The sequence below is a fragment of the Cervus canadensis genome, chromosome 15 (assembly GCF_019320065.1).
Source record: "Cervus canadensis isolate Bull #8, Minnesota chromosome 15, ASM1932006v1, whole genome shotgun sequence".
NCBI lineage: Eukaryota > Metazoa > Chordata > Mammalia > Artiodactyla > Cervidae > Cervus > Cervus canadensis.
In genome coordinates this window covers 46,787,839-46,803,607 of record NC_057400.1, presented here as the reverse complement: position 1 = coordinate 46,803,607, position 15,769 = coordinate 46,787,839, and the positions used below count along the sequence as shown (strand labels likewise).

Genomic DNA, 15,769 nt, shown 5'->3' with positions numbered 1-15,769 from the left:
AGTTATGACTTTTCATTTAGAAACCTTGGCTGAATAATTACTACAGTTTCTAAATGCTTGATTTACACAACTAATTCATACTTTATTTTTTCTTATTTTCTCATATTTTTTTCTTATTTTCTTTATCATGACCTGCTATACTTTGTTCCTATATGTACTGTACATGCCCTTTCAATAAGAAGTATATATCTACATACTGTACAGACACTTTAATTGTTTTCTGATACATCTACAGACTAGGCGGCCAATGGATAAATTTTATATATGGCCTAATTCTCTAAAAAGTTAGTCAGTGAAATTGTTTCTTCAGTAACATGGTGCATAATGGATTATTAACCAACTAAATTGCAGGATTTTATTTAAATGAATTCTTGAGCTACAACTAGGATTCCAGATGGCTGGTATATTTAATAGGCAATGTGGGAAAATGTAGAAGGTTAGGAGAGTTTCCTCAAAAATTATTAAATAACTTTTGAAACTTTTTGACATACTGGCGATACTACTCAAACACTGCAAAATGCTTTTATACTTTAAGTACCACTAATAAACAGGTGAAACTCATAAGCACATGTTCTCACCTTAAAACAGGGGACAGGATACATATAAAAGCAAGGTCCTAAATAAATTATAAATTTATAACCAGATGTTGTAAGGGTAGATAAAAAAAAAATACGCTCTCAAAAAGCTAATAGCCAGCTCATTAAGGACACAGTCACCTTCTGCTTTTCTAACAGTTACATTGTAAATGAACACCATAGAAAATAGATATTATGGAAAAAACAGCCACAGGTTAATAGAGAGAAAATAAAGAAAAGGAAAATGGACAATTTGAGAACTTATCCTCAATGCCTTTTGGTCTATGTATTAGATGCTAAAAGAAAAAAACTGCATTTTATTAAACCATGGTGAAAGCCAGTATTTTATTTTTATAAAATATAGAGGTTAAAGTATCTTTTTTCAGAAATACTTAACTGCAGTTAATATTTATCCCCTAATGGCATAAAAGATTTATATTTAGAGGGCATATGCCAAAATCACTGCAGATGGTGACTGCAGCCATGAAATTAAAAGATGCTTACTCCTTGGATGAAAAGTTATGACCAACCTAGATAGCATATTAAAAAACAGACACATTACTTTGCTAACAAAGGTCCATCTAGTCAAAGCGAGGGTTTTTCCAGTGGTCATGTATGGATGAGAGTTGGACTATAAAGAAAGCTGAGCGCTGAAGAATTGATGCTTTTGAACTGTGGTTTTGGAGAAGACTCTTGAGAGTCCCTTGGACTGCAAGGAGATACAAACAGTCCATCCTAAAGGAAATCAGTCCTGAGTGTTCATTGGAAGGGCTGATGAAGCTGAAACTCCATTACTTTGGCCACCTAATGCAAAGAACTGACTCATTTGAAAAGACCCTGATGCTGGGAAAGATTGAAGGCAGGAGGAGAAGGGGATGACAGAGGATGAGACGGTTGGATGGCATCACTGACTCAATGGACATGAGTTGGAGTAAGCTCCAGAAGTTGGTGATGGACAGGGAGGTCTTGTATGCTGCATTCCATGGGGTCACAGAGTTGATGACTGAGCAACTGAACTGAAGTGAACTGCCTCTTAAAAGATTATATTTCTAGGGAAGAATTATTTATCTTAATATTTAATGAAGTAACAGAAAGAAAGGGAAAGGAAATGTTGAATTTCAAGTGCCAGTGGAAATGCTGGACCATTGGTTGGAAGTCAAGAATAAATAACCTGGAAGGACACTATGGCTGGAAATTGATTTTATGAAGCTCCTGCTGAGAATTTTAGCTAAAACTATGGGTTTTAATAGTCTATTAGTTATGAGATAAAACAATACACAGCTAAGGTGGAAAATGTGTAAAGAAGGAAGGACTAAAGCTCTAACTTTGGCTAAGCTTTGGACGCAGAATAGGAGACCTTAAAAAGGGGAGATAAGCATGGTACAAAAAGCAAGAAAATTACAAGTTACTTTATTAAAGCCACTAGTTTGATTTTAAAAAGAACTAAAGATGCAATTAGGATAAACTATAAATACTTAATGGGCTATAGTTTCCTCATCTACTGAAGGACATGGCATATAAATGCCCAGATTGCTTCCAGCTCAAGCATATTTTATCAGTTGGCAATTAGAAGTTTGGGTGCTTTAGGGCAATTTTAGTGGACTGAGAGAAAATTCAGGTTTCAAGGGCCTATTTAAAGAGCAGCTGGGTAGTCAATGGCTTATCTCTGATGGTATCATCTTTGTCAAGGACTTTCAAAATATTCTCAGCATATAAAAATTCACAAACATTTGCACACATCTATTTAATCTGTAGAATTGACTGTTCCAGATATAAATACAGCTATCTGTATTTTCACAAAATTCCTATTTTTACAGTAAACTTTAAAAATAAAATGTTACTATTAATCGTAAGACATTGCTGAAACTATCTTTGATCTTAATATTAACTTGGAAAGGCCAGTGAAGACATAAAGAATGAGCTATGCCTGTAACTACAGCAACAAAGTCAAACATGGTAACTAGAAAATGGAAGACTTATCTTTTTAGGCAAGAGGGCCATGACTCTGCTCTCTCTTTACATGGTGAGTACATTTACAGTTTAAAAGAAATACTTAAATATTACTAAAAGAAATATAAAAAAGAAAGTAGTTGGAATAATATTACTAAGAGGACAGTATTATTTTGGACAAAATATTAGGAAATATGAGAACCAACCCACTAGAAGAAATATTATTTATGAACTTGTGTGTACTAATAAATTTCCTAGAGAGAAACAGACCATATACAGATAAAATAATAAAGAGAAAAATAAGACTATATTCATAGTGAATGCATGCAATATACTTTTATTAGAAACTGACCATCATAAACTTAATTTGAATAGAAATGTAAATAACATAATAAATTGATTGAATGTGATCTATTCTGATATATTTGTAGAATCCTATACCATAAAGAGAAAATACATGCATTTTAAAACAAATGGAATAAACATATGAAACATTTACAAACACCAGGTCTTAAAAAATTTTATTTTTAATTTGTTATGTTGGACACCAGCTTGTGTATATTTTGTGTATTTTATTAATATTTTATAGACATATATTGTTAAATATGATTTCCTTGCAGCTATATATATTTATGTGACTAAGGTCTTGCTAATAAAATGGAGTGGAAATGATGAGGGCAACTTCTGTAGCCCTTGTAACAAGTAAGTTATTTGCCTTAGATTTTCTTTCTTCTTTTCTATAAGCTGGATCTCACATAGGCACAAGTGAGATTTCACTCTGCAGACAAGTGAGGCACCTCGGGGAGAGCAGAACAATCAAGATGGAAGAAACCAGAACACTTGAACGACCTTGTGGAGCAGAGCGGCCCCTCTGGCCTGGAGCAAGCAGACTGCCGTATAAGAGAGAAATACATTTCTATCCTATTTAAGCTACTCTAGTATTTTTACTACAGAAACTTAGAATTGATGCTAAAAGCATTTTTCAAAGGATTTAAAACCGCTGGAAAGATGTAGACCCTTTCCAGTTAATGCAGACATGTCTGTATAGGATTTCAATTACTTTGGTATTAACTAACCCACTAACACATGTACTCTATTACCAGCAAGTTGATGTCAGATCTAAATCCTTTTATCTACAGTACATTGTTCCCAATTTTCAGTTCTCCCACGATTCAAGATTGCACTCAAATATTTAATGAGAAAACTGCTGTTTCAAACAAAGGCTAACTTTTTGCATATCATAAAAATATATATATATATAAAACTGCCAAAAGGATCAAAGATTCTACAAAGCATTTAAATTAGTAGACAGCTTCATGCATTTCTACCTTAAATAGATTAAGTCCGAGAGTTTTGTTCTAAGTAGAGAGATAACAGACTGCAACTGAGGCTTATAAAATCTAGTTCTTAGATTGAAAACAGACTTGAGGAAAAGGTGTTGATTTCTGAGTGTCAACTATGTGCTTGGCGTTGTTCTCTTTCATCATATGCCTGCATACAGCTAATAATCTCCAAGAATTAGATGTATTTAACTTGTAGTATTTCATCTTATCTTTTAAAAAATCCTTATAAAGAAATTATTGTTAAATCTATTAATCGGTTGGAGATCAGAGTTGTGAAATGGCTGCTGTGGAAGGTGAACAAAGATCTCTCTAATCACTGGACTGTTTTAGAAAAACAGTAAACTTTGAGAACTAGAAATAATTTTCTAAATTCTTGAATTTTTTTCTAGTGTAAAAGCTATGACAAAGAAACCTGTCATTAGTCTAGATATTGGGGTTTAGATATCCCATTGATGAGAAACTTACAATGTTTAAATAGAAAATTTAAATTTTAGTGGATTTAAATAAACTATAGACAGGTAAGCATTTATTTCGGAGAAGGAAATGGCAACCCACTCCAGTACTCTTGCATGGAAAATTTCATGGGTGGAAGAGCCTGGTAGGCTACAGTCCATGGGGTCACAAAGAGTCAGACATGGCTAAACAATGAATACACACATACACACAAGCATTATTTCATTTAAAGGAACTTGGAAACATTACATAAATCTAAACAACAATTTATATCTTTTTGAAATTCATCAAATATTTATAAATTTATCATTCACCAAATATTCATGAAATACTGAATTTGGCAATTAGCAATATTTAGCAATATATTTTATTAAATATCAGCAGACTTTATTAAATTTGGTCAACAAATTTTAATCTATTTATTAATATCTAGCTCTTTCTTTTATTCTCCACCATTGCCACATTTTTTTCCTCTGACTTCTTTAAAAGAAATCTTTCTTTACAAATATAAAAGTGGAGCATTGTGAATATATTTATCAACAAATACTTGTTAAATAATGCTATCTTTCAAGAAAGTGGTGCTAGGCATATTGAGAGACAAGAAAGAAGGACAAGGATTCATAAATCACAAGGAACTTGCTAGGTTATTTAGGAGAAAAAACTGATATCGCAGAAATAATACAGTATACAATAACTGAGAATTGAAACTGAGAAGCAGAATATGTAAAGCAAATATAAATTCAGAGAAAGAGGTGGTTAGTGATGGTGAGAAGTCTTCTGTGAACCAGAGAGGATATTAGAGAATGACTCATTGCCAACTTGTTAAGTCTATTCAAGTGTTTTACTTTTAGAAAAGACGGCCATTATGGACATTTGTGTTTTTAAGACCAGTACTTAACATTCAAAGCACATTTCAAAACAATCAATATATAGTATAAACTTAATAGGATCTATGTCTTGGACTTATGTAGTATTTTACTGTGAATTTGAAATAGTCTCCATGTAAATTCTCCTACTATTGTACTGTGTACCAGTCACAGTCAAGGTAGGAAAACAGAAACAATTATTGTTAAACAAAACAAAATAATAAGAGAATTTTATAGAGGAAATTAGCTAGGCTGATATTAGGAAAACAAAACAAAATAAAACAGGAATACTAACATGGAAAGAAATAGTAACTGTAAGAAGTAGGTAACAGCCCTAACTAAGGCTAAGGGACCAAAAGGAAGAGTTAGGGTTATCAGAAGTTAGCAGTTCAGAGGAATGACCCTGCAGATCTAGAACCAAAGAATTTGAGGGGCAGATGCTGTAGGGTTAACATTAATCTCTGGAACCTCAAAGAAGACCCCTGTGTACTTGGGCCCAGACCGAGGGAGGAAGGCCAGCTGTGATGCTGACATTGCTGCCAAGGCCACTTCTTTTTTTTTTTCATTTATTTTTATTAGTTGGAGGCTAATTACTTTACAATATTATAGTGGTTTCGCTATACATTGACATGAATCAGCCATGGATTTACATGTGTTCCCCATCCCGATCCCCCCTCCCACCTCCCTTCCCATCCCATCCCTCTGGGTCATCCCAGTGCACCAGCCCTGAGCACTTGTCTCATGCATCCAACCTGGACTGGCGATCTATTTCACACTTGATAATATACATGTTTTGATGCTATTCTCTCAGATTATCCCACCCTCACCTTCTCCCACAGAGTCCAAAAGTCTGTTCTATACATCTGTGTCTCTTTTTCTGTCCTGCATATAAGGTTATCGTTACCATCTTTTTAAATTCCATATATATGTGTTAGTATACTGTATTGGTGCTTATCTTTCTGGCTTACTTCACTCTGTATAATGGGCTCCAGCTTCATCCATCTCCAAGGCCACTTCTAAGAGGAGTGAACAACCTGGGAACTAGAGGTGATTGCTACTGCACATGGTAGAGGGCCAAGGCTGAAGCAGGGCCAACAAGAACAGACAGACAGAGAAACGAAACTCCTTTCTCCCCTCTCCTGTTTTTTTGCACTTGCTCTAATGTCCCTATGGCAGAACCTAATGGGGAGCCAATTGGCAAAGAAGAAATGTGGTTGGCAGAGGACCAGCCACAGCATCATAATACTCCATATGGAGGATGAACTCATAGCTGACAACAACAGTTTAATAACTAACACAATTATGTTCTAAGATGAGGACTGGAATGTAAACATTTCATAATAAACTTACCATTTTACTATGAAATTGAAATCCCTCCCACATAATTTTATTGTACTGCATAAATGTGCATCTCTCAGTAGGAAAAAGAAAAAAAATTCTTGAAAGGTGAGTGAATGTAATAATATTTAATATAATCACCAACTATTTAAAGATTATCACTGAAAGGAAGAAAACATTTTACTTTCTTTAGAGTTGTGTTTAGAGAAAGCAGAATCTTCACTGGCAAATTAATACAGATGAGAAGGAATTAGGGACTACAGACCATCCATATGTGTGCTAATGAATAACCACTACACACCAAATGAGAAAGACAGAGTAAAAGAAGGCTAAATGATGATACTAACGAGCAGCAGCTGTGGAGCATTCTTCATGCTTTTCCTACTTTTGTAGGTGAAGCAGAAAATCCCTGTCTGTAATCAAGGTGCTGGCTGGATTAGAGTTATCTTAAGGTTCTGCTGGGGCAAGATCTGCTTTCAAGCTCAGCCTTGTAAGTGTAAGGACAGGCTCAGGTCCTTGATGGTCACTAGCCAGAAACACAAACTCCTGGCTACATGGGAATCCCTTAAGATAGCTGTGAAATAAAGAAATACATATATCTATTCCCCCTGGTTCCTAAGACAGCATTCCTAAAACTCTTGTAAATAGAATTGCCAGGAGAATCTTTTTTTCTAACATTTAGAGTTTGAGCCTCGTTCTTGACACAGAAGACTGTAATTACTTTAGTGATAGGAGTATCTGACACCAAACTCCCAAATCCCTTGAATTTTCTGGCTGATAGAAATGTCTTTTGTTCTTATGAGGTGACTTGGTAGGCTCCTAGGTGCGAGCTGGTAACCAGAAAGACCAACCCAAGATTAGAAGTTTGAGACTTTCAGCCCCATGCCCCCATTCTCTGGAAAGGAAAGAAGGGCTCAAAATGGAGTTAATGCTCCTCAGGCCTACATGATGAAGCTTCCATAAAAATACCCATAGTATAAGGTTTGCGAGCTTCTGGGTTGGTGAACACATTCTTGTATCAAGAGTGGTACTCCACAACTCCGTGGGGCCCAAAGCTCTGGCACTAGGGACCCTTTCAGACCTTGCCCTATGTATCTCTTCTTTTTTGTACATCATCTGTATTCTTTATCATATCCTTTATTTTATAGCTAAGTGCTAAACTTAAGTGTTTCCTGGGTTCTATGAAATGTTACAGCAAATGATCAAATTCAAGGAAGGAATCACGAGAACCTCTGATTTATAGGCAAGTCAGACACAAGTTATGGGTAACACGGGGATCTACCATTTCAGACTAACATGTGAAATGGGTGTGACTCAGATGGTAATGAATCTGCCTGCCATGCAGGAGACCCCGGATTTGATCCCTGGGTTGGGAGAATTCCCTGGAGAAGGAAATGGCAACCCACTCCAGTATTCTTGACTGGAAAATCCCATGGACAGAGGAGCCTGGCAGGGTATAGTCCATGAGATCACAAAGAGTCAGACACAACTAAGTGACTAATTTCAAAAATTTGGGGTACAGGGTAGTCTTGTAGAACTAGCCCTTAACCTATAGTGTCTGTGCTAACTCTGGTTAGCGTCAGAACTGAGTTGTAGGACACACAGCTGGTATTGCAGAGAACTTCTTGGTGTAGGAAAACTCCCCATTCATCCTACATTTCTTGGTGTAAGAAAACTCCCCATTCATCCATACCATAGAAATGGTATGAGGGAGGCAGTAGTGTGAGAGTTAAAAAGAAACACACAAGGAATAATTTTTCCGATACAGCAGCTCACAGCACAGAATAGGGAGTAAGAGAGCCAGAGAGATCACCCAACATACATGCCACAATCTTCCTATAATCTGATCTCAGAAATGACAAACCCATCACTTCTGCTGCATCCTACTTGACAGAAGCAAGTCACTAAGTTTGGTTCACATTCAAAGGCATACATACACGTATAAATACCAGCTGGCAGGAATCCTTGAGGACCATAAGAGAGGACCACCACAGATGCTTAAATACTAAAACAGGGTGGTCTGTGATCTGTGCTCTGAGAGAATCATACAGAAGAGTTGGCATCAAATTTCTGAAGACTTTGGAATCTACTATTCAAAATATTTTCGTAATAGACCTGTCAGTATCATATGCTTAAATAAGGTAGGCTACAAAAATGGGAGGAAACACAAGTGTATGCTTTGGAGTCATGATTTTCAGTTCCATAATGATTCTTCCCCTAAAGTTATAGTTTCCCATACTGATCAGCTCATTAGATCAATAATGTTGTCTCTGCGATGATAATGCTCATTGTGCTGTGATCTCTGGGGCTTTTTCCTTAAGATGCAAGTTGGCTATCACAACTTCAGGCATCATACCTTAGGTCAAGGAAGGAAGGAAAGAAAAGAGATGGGACTAACAAGTATACTTCTCTCATGAAGAGGAAACCTCAGAAGCTCTCTAGAACACTCTGCTTATATAACAGTGTTCCTCACTAGACCAAAGAGATTGAGATCACTTTGACAGGTTTAGACTGATGATGACTTATCTCTGGGACGGAAAAAAAATGCATCTCTGTCAGTTGAAAAATCAGATCTTTGTGGAAACAACAAAGAGAAAGGTTTTTCAACATGTAATGAACAATCTGCCACATTTACAACCAGGTTGCTGAATAATATCAATTGTTTATCCCTTCCTTGCATATTTTTGAATTAAAAGAAACTATTAGTATTCTAATTTATTTCTACCTTCTATTTTATCATATTCAATTATTAGCTGCAGGAGGAAAAAAGTGAAGCCAGATAAAGTTAGATGAATCAGGGGCCTTAAGGCAATAAAACTTAGCTTTAATTTTGGAGTTGTTAACTGACTTCTAGACAAAAATATACTAGAACAAAAAAAAAAAAAAACTACAGAGGGAATATACATGAGATGTCAGTAACAGAACTTCTTTTTATAAAGAAATCTTTAACTACTAGAAAGCCTGTTATCAGGAATGTTACTTCTTTATTCATTAAAAAGTCTGCACCTACTATTTTAAAGTCTAACTTAATTATAGATGGTGATGTTGTTGTTCAGTTGCTAAGTCATGTCCAACACTTTGTGACCCCATGGACTGCAGCATGCCAGGCTTCCCTGTACTCCACTATCTCCATGAGTTTGCTCAAGCTCAGGCCCGTTGAGTCGGTGATACCATCCAAACATCTCATTCTTCTCCTCCTGCCCTCAATCTTTCCCAGTATCAAAGTCTTTTTCAAGGAGTCAGCTCTTTGCATCAGGTGGCCAAAGTATTAGAGCTTCAGCTTTCAGCACCAGTCCTTCCAATGAATATTCAGGATTGACTTCCTTTAGGATTGACTAGTTTGACTCCTTGCTCTTCAAGGGACTCCCTAGAGTCTGCTCCAGCACCACAATACAAAAGCATCAATTCTTCGGCACTCAGCCTTCTTTATGGTCCAACTCTCACATCCGTACATGATTACTGGAAAAACAATACATTTGACTATATGTGACGTATATATGTGATGTCTGCTTTATAATACACTGTCCAGGATTAGAACTTTCTTCCAAGGAGCAAAGGTCTTTTAATTTTGTTGCTGCAGTCACTATCTGCAGATTTTGAAGCCCAAGAAAGTAAAATCTGCCACTGTTTCCATTTTTTCCCTACCTATTTGCCATGAAGTGATGGGACCAGGTGCCATGATCTTCATTTTTTGAATGTTGAGTTTTAAGACAGCTTTTTCACTTTCCTCTTTTCCCCTCATCAAGAGGCTCTTTAGTTCTTCTTCACTTTCTGCCATTAGAGTAGTATCATTTGCATATATGAGGTTGTAAATATTTCTCCTGGCAATCTTGATTTCAGCTTGTGATTCATCCAACCTGGCATTTCACATAATATATTCTGCATATAAGTTAAATAAGTAGGGTGACAATCCACAGCCTTGACACACCCCTTTCCTAATTTTGAGCCAGTCCATTGTTTCATTTCCGGTTCTAACAATTGCTTATTGACCTACACACAAGTTTTCCAGGAGGCAGGTATGGTGGATTGGTATTCCCAACTCTAAAAACTTCCAATAGTTCGTTGTGATCCACACAGTCAAAGGTTTAGCATAGTCTATGAAGCAGAAGTAGATATTTTTCTGGAAATCCCTAACTTTCTCTATGATCCAACAGATGCTGGCAATTAGATCTTTGCTTCCTCTGCCTTTTCTAAATCCAGCCTGTACATCTAGAAGGTCTCAGTTTACAGGTTTTTGAAGTCTAGCTTGAAAGATTTTGAGCATTTCTTTGCTAGCAAGTGAAATGAGCACAATTGTCCAGTAGTTTGAACATTCTTTGGCATTGCCTTTCTTTGGAACTGGAATGAAAACTGAATTTTTCTAGTCCTGTGACCATTGCTGAGTTTTCCAAATTTGCTGGCATGTTGAGGGCTGCACTTTGGCAGCAGCATCTTTTCGGAATTGAAATAGTTCAGCTGGAGTTCCATCATGTCTTCTAGCTTTGTTTGCTGTGATGCTTCCTGAGGCCCACTTGACTCACACTCCACGATGTCTGGCTCTAGATGAGTGACTACACAATCATGGTTATCTGGGTCATTAAGACATTTTTTGTACAGTTCTTCTGTGTATTCTAGTCACCTATTCTTAACTTATGCTTCTGTTAAGTCCTTGCTGTTTTTGTCCTTTATTGTGCCCATCTTTGCATGAAATGCTCCCTTGATATCTCCAGTTTTCTTGAAGAGATATCTAGTTTTTCACATTCTATTTTTTCCCTGTATTTCTTTGCATTGTTTACTTAAGAAGGCTTTCTTACCTCTCCTTCCTATTCTCTGGAAATCTGCATTCAGTTGGGTATATCTTTCTCTTTCTCTTTGCCTTTCGCTTTTCTTTTCTCAGCTTTGTAGGTAAGGCCTCCTCAGATAACCATATTGCCTTTTTGTATTTCTTTTTCTTCTGGATGCTTTTGGTTATCACCTCCTGTGCAATATTATGAACCTCTCTCCATAGTTCTTCAGACACTCTGTCCACCATTGATAAAACATGGTCCACTGGAGAAGGGAATGGCAAACCACTTTAGTATCCTTGTGTCAAAAACCCCATGAACAGTTGAAAAGGCAAAAAGATATGACAACAGAAGATGAGGTCCCAGGTCAGTAGGTGTCCAATATGCTCCTGGGGAAGAGAGGACAAATACCTCCAGAAAGAATGAACCAGCTAGGCCAAAGCAGAAATGATACTCAGTTATGGATGTGTCTGGTGGTGAGTATAAAGTCTGATGCTGTAAAGAACAATATTGCATAGGAATCTGGAATGTTAGGTCCATGAGTCAAGGCAAATTGGACATGGTCAAAAAGGAGATGGTAAGAGTGAACATCAACATTTAAGTGAACTAAAATGGATGGGAATGGGCAATTTTAATTCAGATGACCATTATATCTAGCACTGTGGGCAAGAATCCCTTAGAAGGAATGGAGTAGTCCTCATAGTTACCAAAAGAGTCTGAAATATAGTGCTTTGATACAATCTTAAAAATGACAGAATGATCTCAGTTTATTTCCAAGGCAAACCATTCAATATCACAGTAATCCAAGTCTATGCCCCAGCCACTATTGCCAAAGAAGCTGAAGTTGAACAGTTGTATGAAGACCAACAAATCTTTGTAGAACTAATGCAAAAAAGATGTCCATTTCATCACAGGGGATTGGAATGCAAAAGTAGGAAGTCAAGAGATACCTGGAGTAACAGGCAAGTTTGGCCTTGGAGTACAAACTGAAATAGGGCAAAGATAACAGAGTTTTGCCAAGAGAACACACTGGTCAAGGCAAACACCTTCTTCCAATAACACGAGAGATGTCTCTACACATGGACATCACCAGAAAGTCAATACTGATATCAGACTGACTATATTTTTTACAGCTGAAGATGGAGAAGCACTATACAGTCAGCAAAAACAAGACCTGGAGCTGACTGTGGCTCAGACCCATTATTGCAAAAGTTAGGCTTAAACTGAAGAAAGTAGGGGAAAACTCTAGATCATTCAGGTATGACTTAAATCAAACCCCTTAAGATTATACAGTGGAGGTGATAGATGATGAAACAAATGTAAAATTGTTGTTACTGTTGTTGGATTAATGCATGCTTTAAAACTTGTACCTCGATGCTTAAAGTTACTTAGTCTGTAATGATAGGGAACTTAAACGTTTTTAAATTTAAAAATGGCATTGTGTAGACAGGCTACTGGAAAAGACAAATCAAAAAATGACAAAAACTACATTTAGAAACCTACAACATAGTCAAGATTGTACTTCATATTTATGGTAAAAATATAAACTTTAATAAACGGTATTAAGATATTTGGATAGCTATCATATTTTAAACAAAGATTAATATTTGCATAAGAAATATGGAGGAATAAAAACAGTAGAACACTATTAAACAATAAACACTAAATGGAACAACAGAACAGTAGAGGAGCCAGCCTCTTTTCTTCTTCAGCCCCCTATTCCTGATATTGTTTGACAGTTCTGTGACAGGCCCATAAGTAGAGCAGGGATGAGGGCAGGAATGGACACTATACTTGGGCTTCTGCTCAACAGTAACACATCAAGAGTGGCTCTAGAGTGGCTTTGTTAGGATATTACATCATGACTAATGATAGAATTCTACATATCAATAAAATTTCTTTTATAGAGCCTTATTTCTATATCCCTTAATATTCTACCCCCATTTTATCCCCAAACCAGGCCAGTACTTTCAAATTCCTGTTGATATCTCTTAATTATCCAGTCTTTTGGTAAATCAAACACACACACACACACAAAACATACAAAACACTTCTATATTCATAGCAGAAATAGTAATTTTCTGTCAGTGACGTGATGATACTTGACGCTAGTCACTGATTCAAAAACAATAAAGAAAGTAATTGATTTTAAAAAAAAGTTCATGAGAAAACAAAATATTCTGTAGAAAATGATAATGAAAATGCAAACAGAAAACTGTGTGATTTGTAATTAAAGTAGAACTTAAGGAAATTTTTTACTTTAGATATCTATATTTTAAAGGAAAAAAGATTTATAATAAATTATCAAGATTTGTAAATTAAGAAGCTAGATTAAAAATGAATTAAAATCAGAGTCAGTAAGAATTAAAAAAATAACAAGTAGAAAAGAAGAAATCAATGAAAAACAAAGCAAATATTAGAATCAATAAAGTCAAAATCTGGTTCTCTGGGAAGATAATAAAATCAATTAAGCATATAGGAAGGCAGATAAAGAAATAGAAAAATAACACAAAAAGCCAATACTAGGAAAACAAAATGTGATATTACTATAGAATCTAAAATCATTAAATGAGAATATTATAAGTAGTATTATGTGAATACACTTGAAAATTAAATGAAAAGGACGATTCTTTGAAAAATAAGCTATTAAAACTAGTGAAGAATAAAAGAGATAATCCAAAGTAGTATTCCACCTGTACAAGTAATCAAACTCATAATTAAAAATACAACCTAAATGAAAGCTCTGAAGGCAAATACTTGCTTTGGTAAATTTGTCAGACATTTAAGGAAAAAAAAAATACTAGCAATCATTTAACTCCACTTGAAAAAACAGACAAGAGCAAGAAACTTACCAACTTGCTGTGTGATACCAGCAAAATCCTGATACAAATTCTGATCAAAACATTACCAAAAAATTACATAACAACAGCCCTTATAAACATAGATGCAAAATATCAGAAAATCAAACACAAATATATATAAAAGAAAAACACATTGTGATCAACTAGGAATTATTGCAGGGATACACAATTAGTGTAATAAGTAAAAATCAATAATGTAATTTGCCCCATTAATAGAACAAAGGATAAAACTCATAACAGTTTTATAGGTACAGAGAAAGCCTTTGACAAAATTCAACATCCATGCACTAAAAAAGTTCTCAGCACACTTGAAAAATAAAAGAATGTCCTTAATTTGATAGAGGGTATCTAAAAACAACAACAACAAAAAAATACCTACATCTTTATAGTGAAATATTGAATGATTACTCTGTAAGACCAGGAACCATGCAAAACTGTCCACTCCACCTTTTTATAGATATTGTACTGTAATGAGTTTTGACAGTGAAATACAGCAACAATTTTGGGAAAGAATAAATCTGTCTATACCCACACACTTGCTTACATAGAAAGTCTTAAGGACTCTACCAAAATAATAAAAATCTAGACTTATTAAGTAAAATTAGCATGATTACAGGATATGAAGCCAAAAAAATAATTTATTGCATTTATTTATGCAAGGCAATTAAAAAAATTTAAATGACACTATAATATTATCATAAAACAAGACATTTATAGGAATACATTTAACAAAAGATAACTAAGACCTAAAAAGCACAAAACATTACTGTGAGAAATTAAAGGCAATTTAATAGATATCTATCCTATGTTAATAAATCAAAAGATTCAATATTATTAAGATGTCTACTCTCCCTAAGCTGATTTACAGATTCATTGAATACCAATCAAAATACCACCAGGAGTTTTTGCACAAATTGACAGACTGATTTGAACATTTATATGAAAATCTAAAGAACCTAAAATAACCTACACCATTTTTAATTTTTAAATTATTTTTATTTTTAATATAAAAATGTCTATAAATATAGGAGTCAAAGTGGTAAGGCAATCACCTGTGTATAAGTGGAGGACAATATATAATGCCAGTATTTCCAAAATTGTGTTTGAGGAACACTAGTGTATTGAAGATGAAGACATGAGTTTTATGATCTAATAAAGTTAGTGAAATATTGCAAACAAAAAGTTCATCTTCAAAGTTTTAACATTTTATGGGTGGAAAAGTGATTCTAAAACAAGTATAGCTACTTTTACTTAATATATTGTCTCCAAAACTTTTTAAACTATAGATCATTCTCTGAAAATCTTGACCATTCCATTTAACATTTTTAAACATTTTTACCTGTGCAGAACAGTGTGGGGAACACATACTAGGCATAGTCTCCTCAGCACTCTGTAGTGGGAAAACAAAAGCAGATGCACTGACATCACAAAAGGAAACAGAAAAGTTATTTCATTATAGCAAATATAATAACTGGAAGTAAAATTGCACAGAATATTCTGTTTAGAAAGCATGCCCTCCTTTACAAATGGTTTTCATTTAAATGATTAAACATAATTGCCATTTCAATACTTCAGTTAACTAGAAATTCTTTTAGGTGAAAGAACTTACACCAATAATTC

General features: G+C 35.1%; 1 protein-coding gene across 1 annotated transcript in view; it reads right to left on the bottom strand.

Moving 5' to 3' along the window:
- Window positions 1-15,537, bottom strand: part of LOC122453662 — a 189,081-nt gene extending 173,544 nt beyond the window's left edge. Inside the window, exon 1 of the mRNA XM_043487758.1 lies at window positions 15,489-15,537. Coding sequence (XP_043343693.1) covers window positions 15,489-15,524 — 36 coding nt within the window. The 5' untranslated portion in view covers window positions 15,525-15,537. The remainder of the gene's footprint in view (window positions 1-15,488) is intronic.
- Window positions 15,538-15,769: the final 232 nt, after the last annotated feature.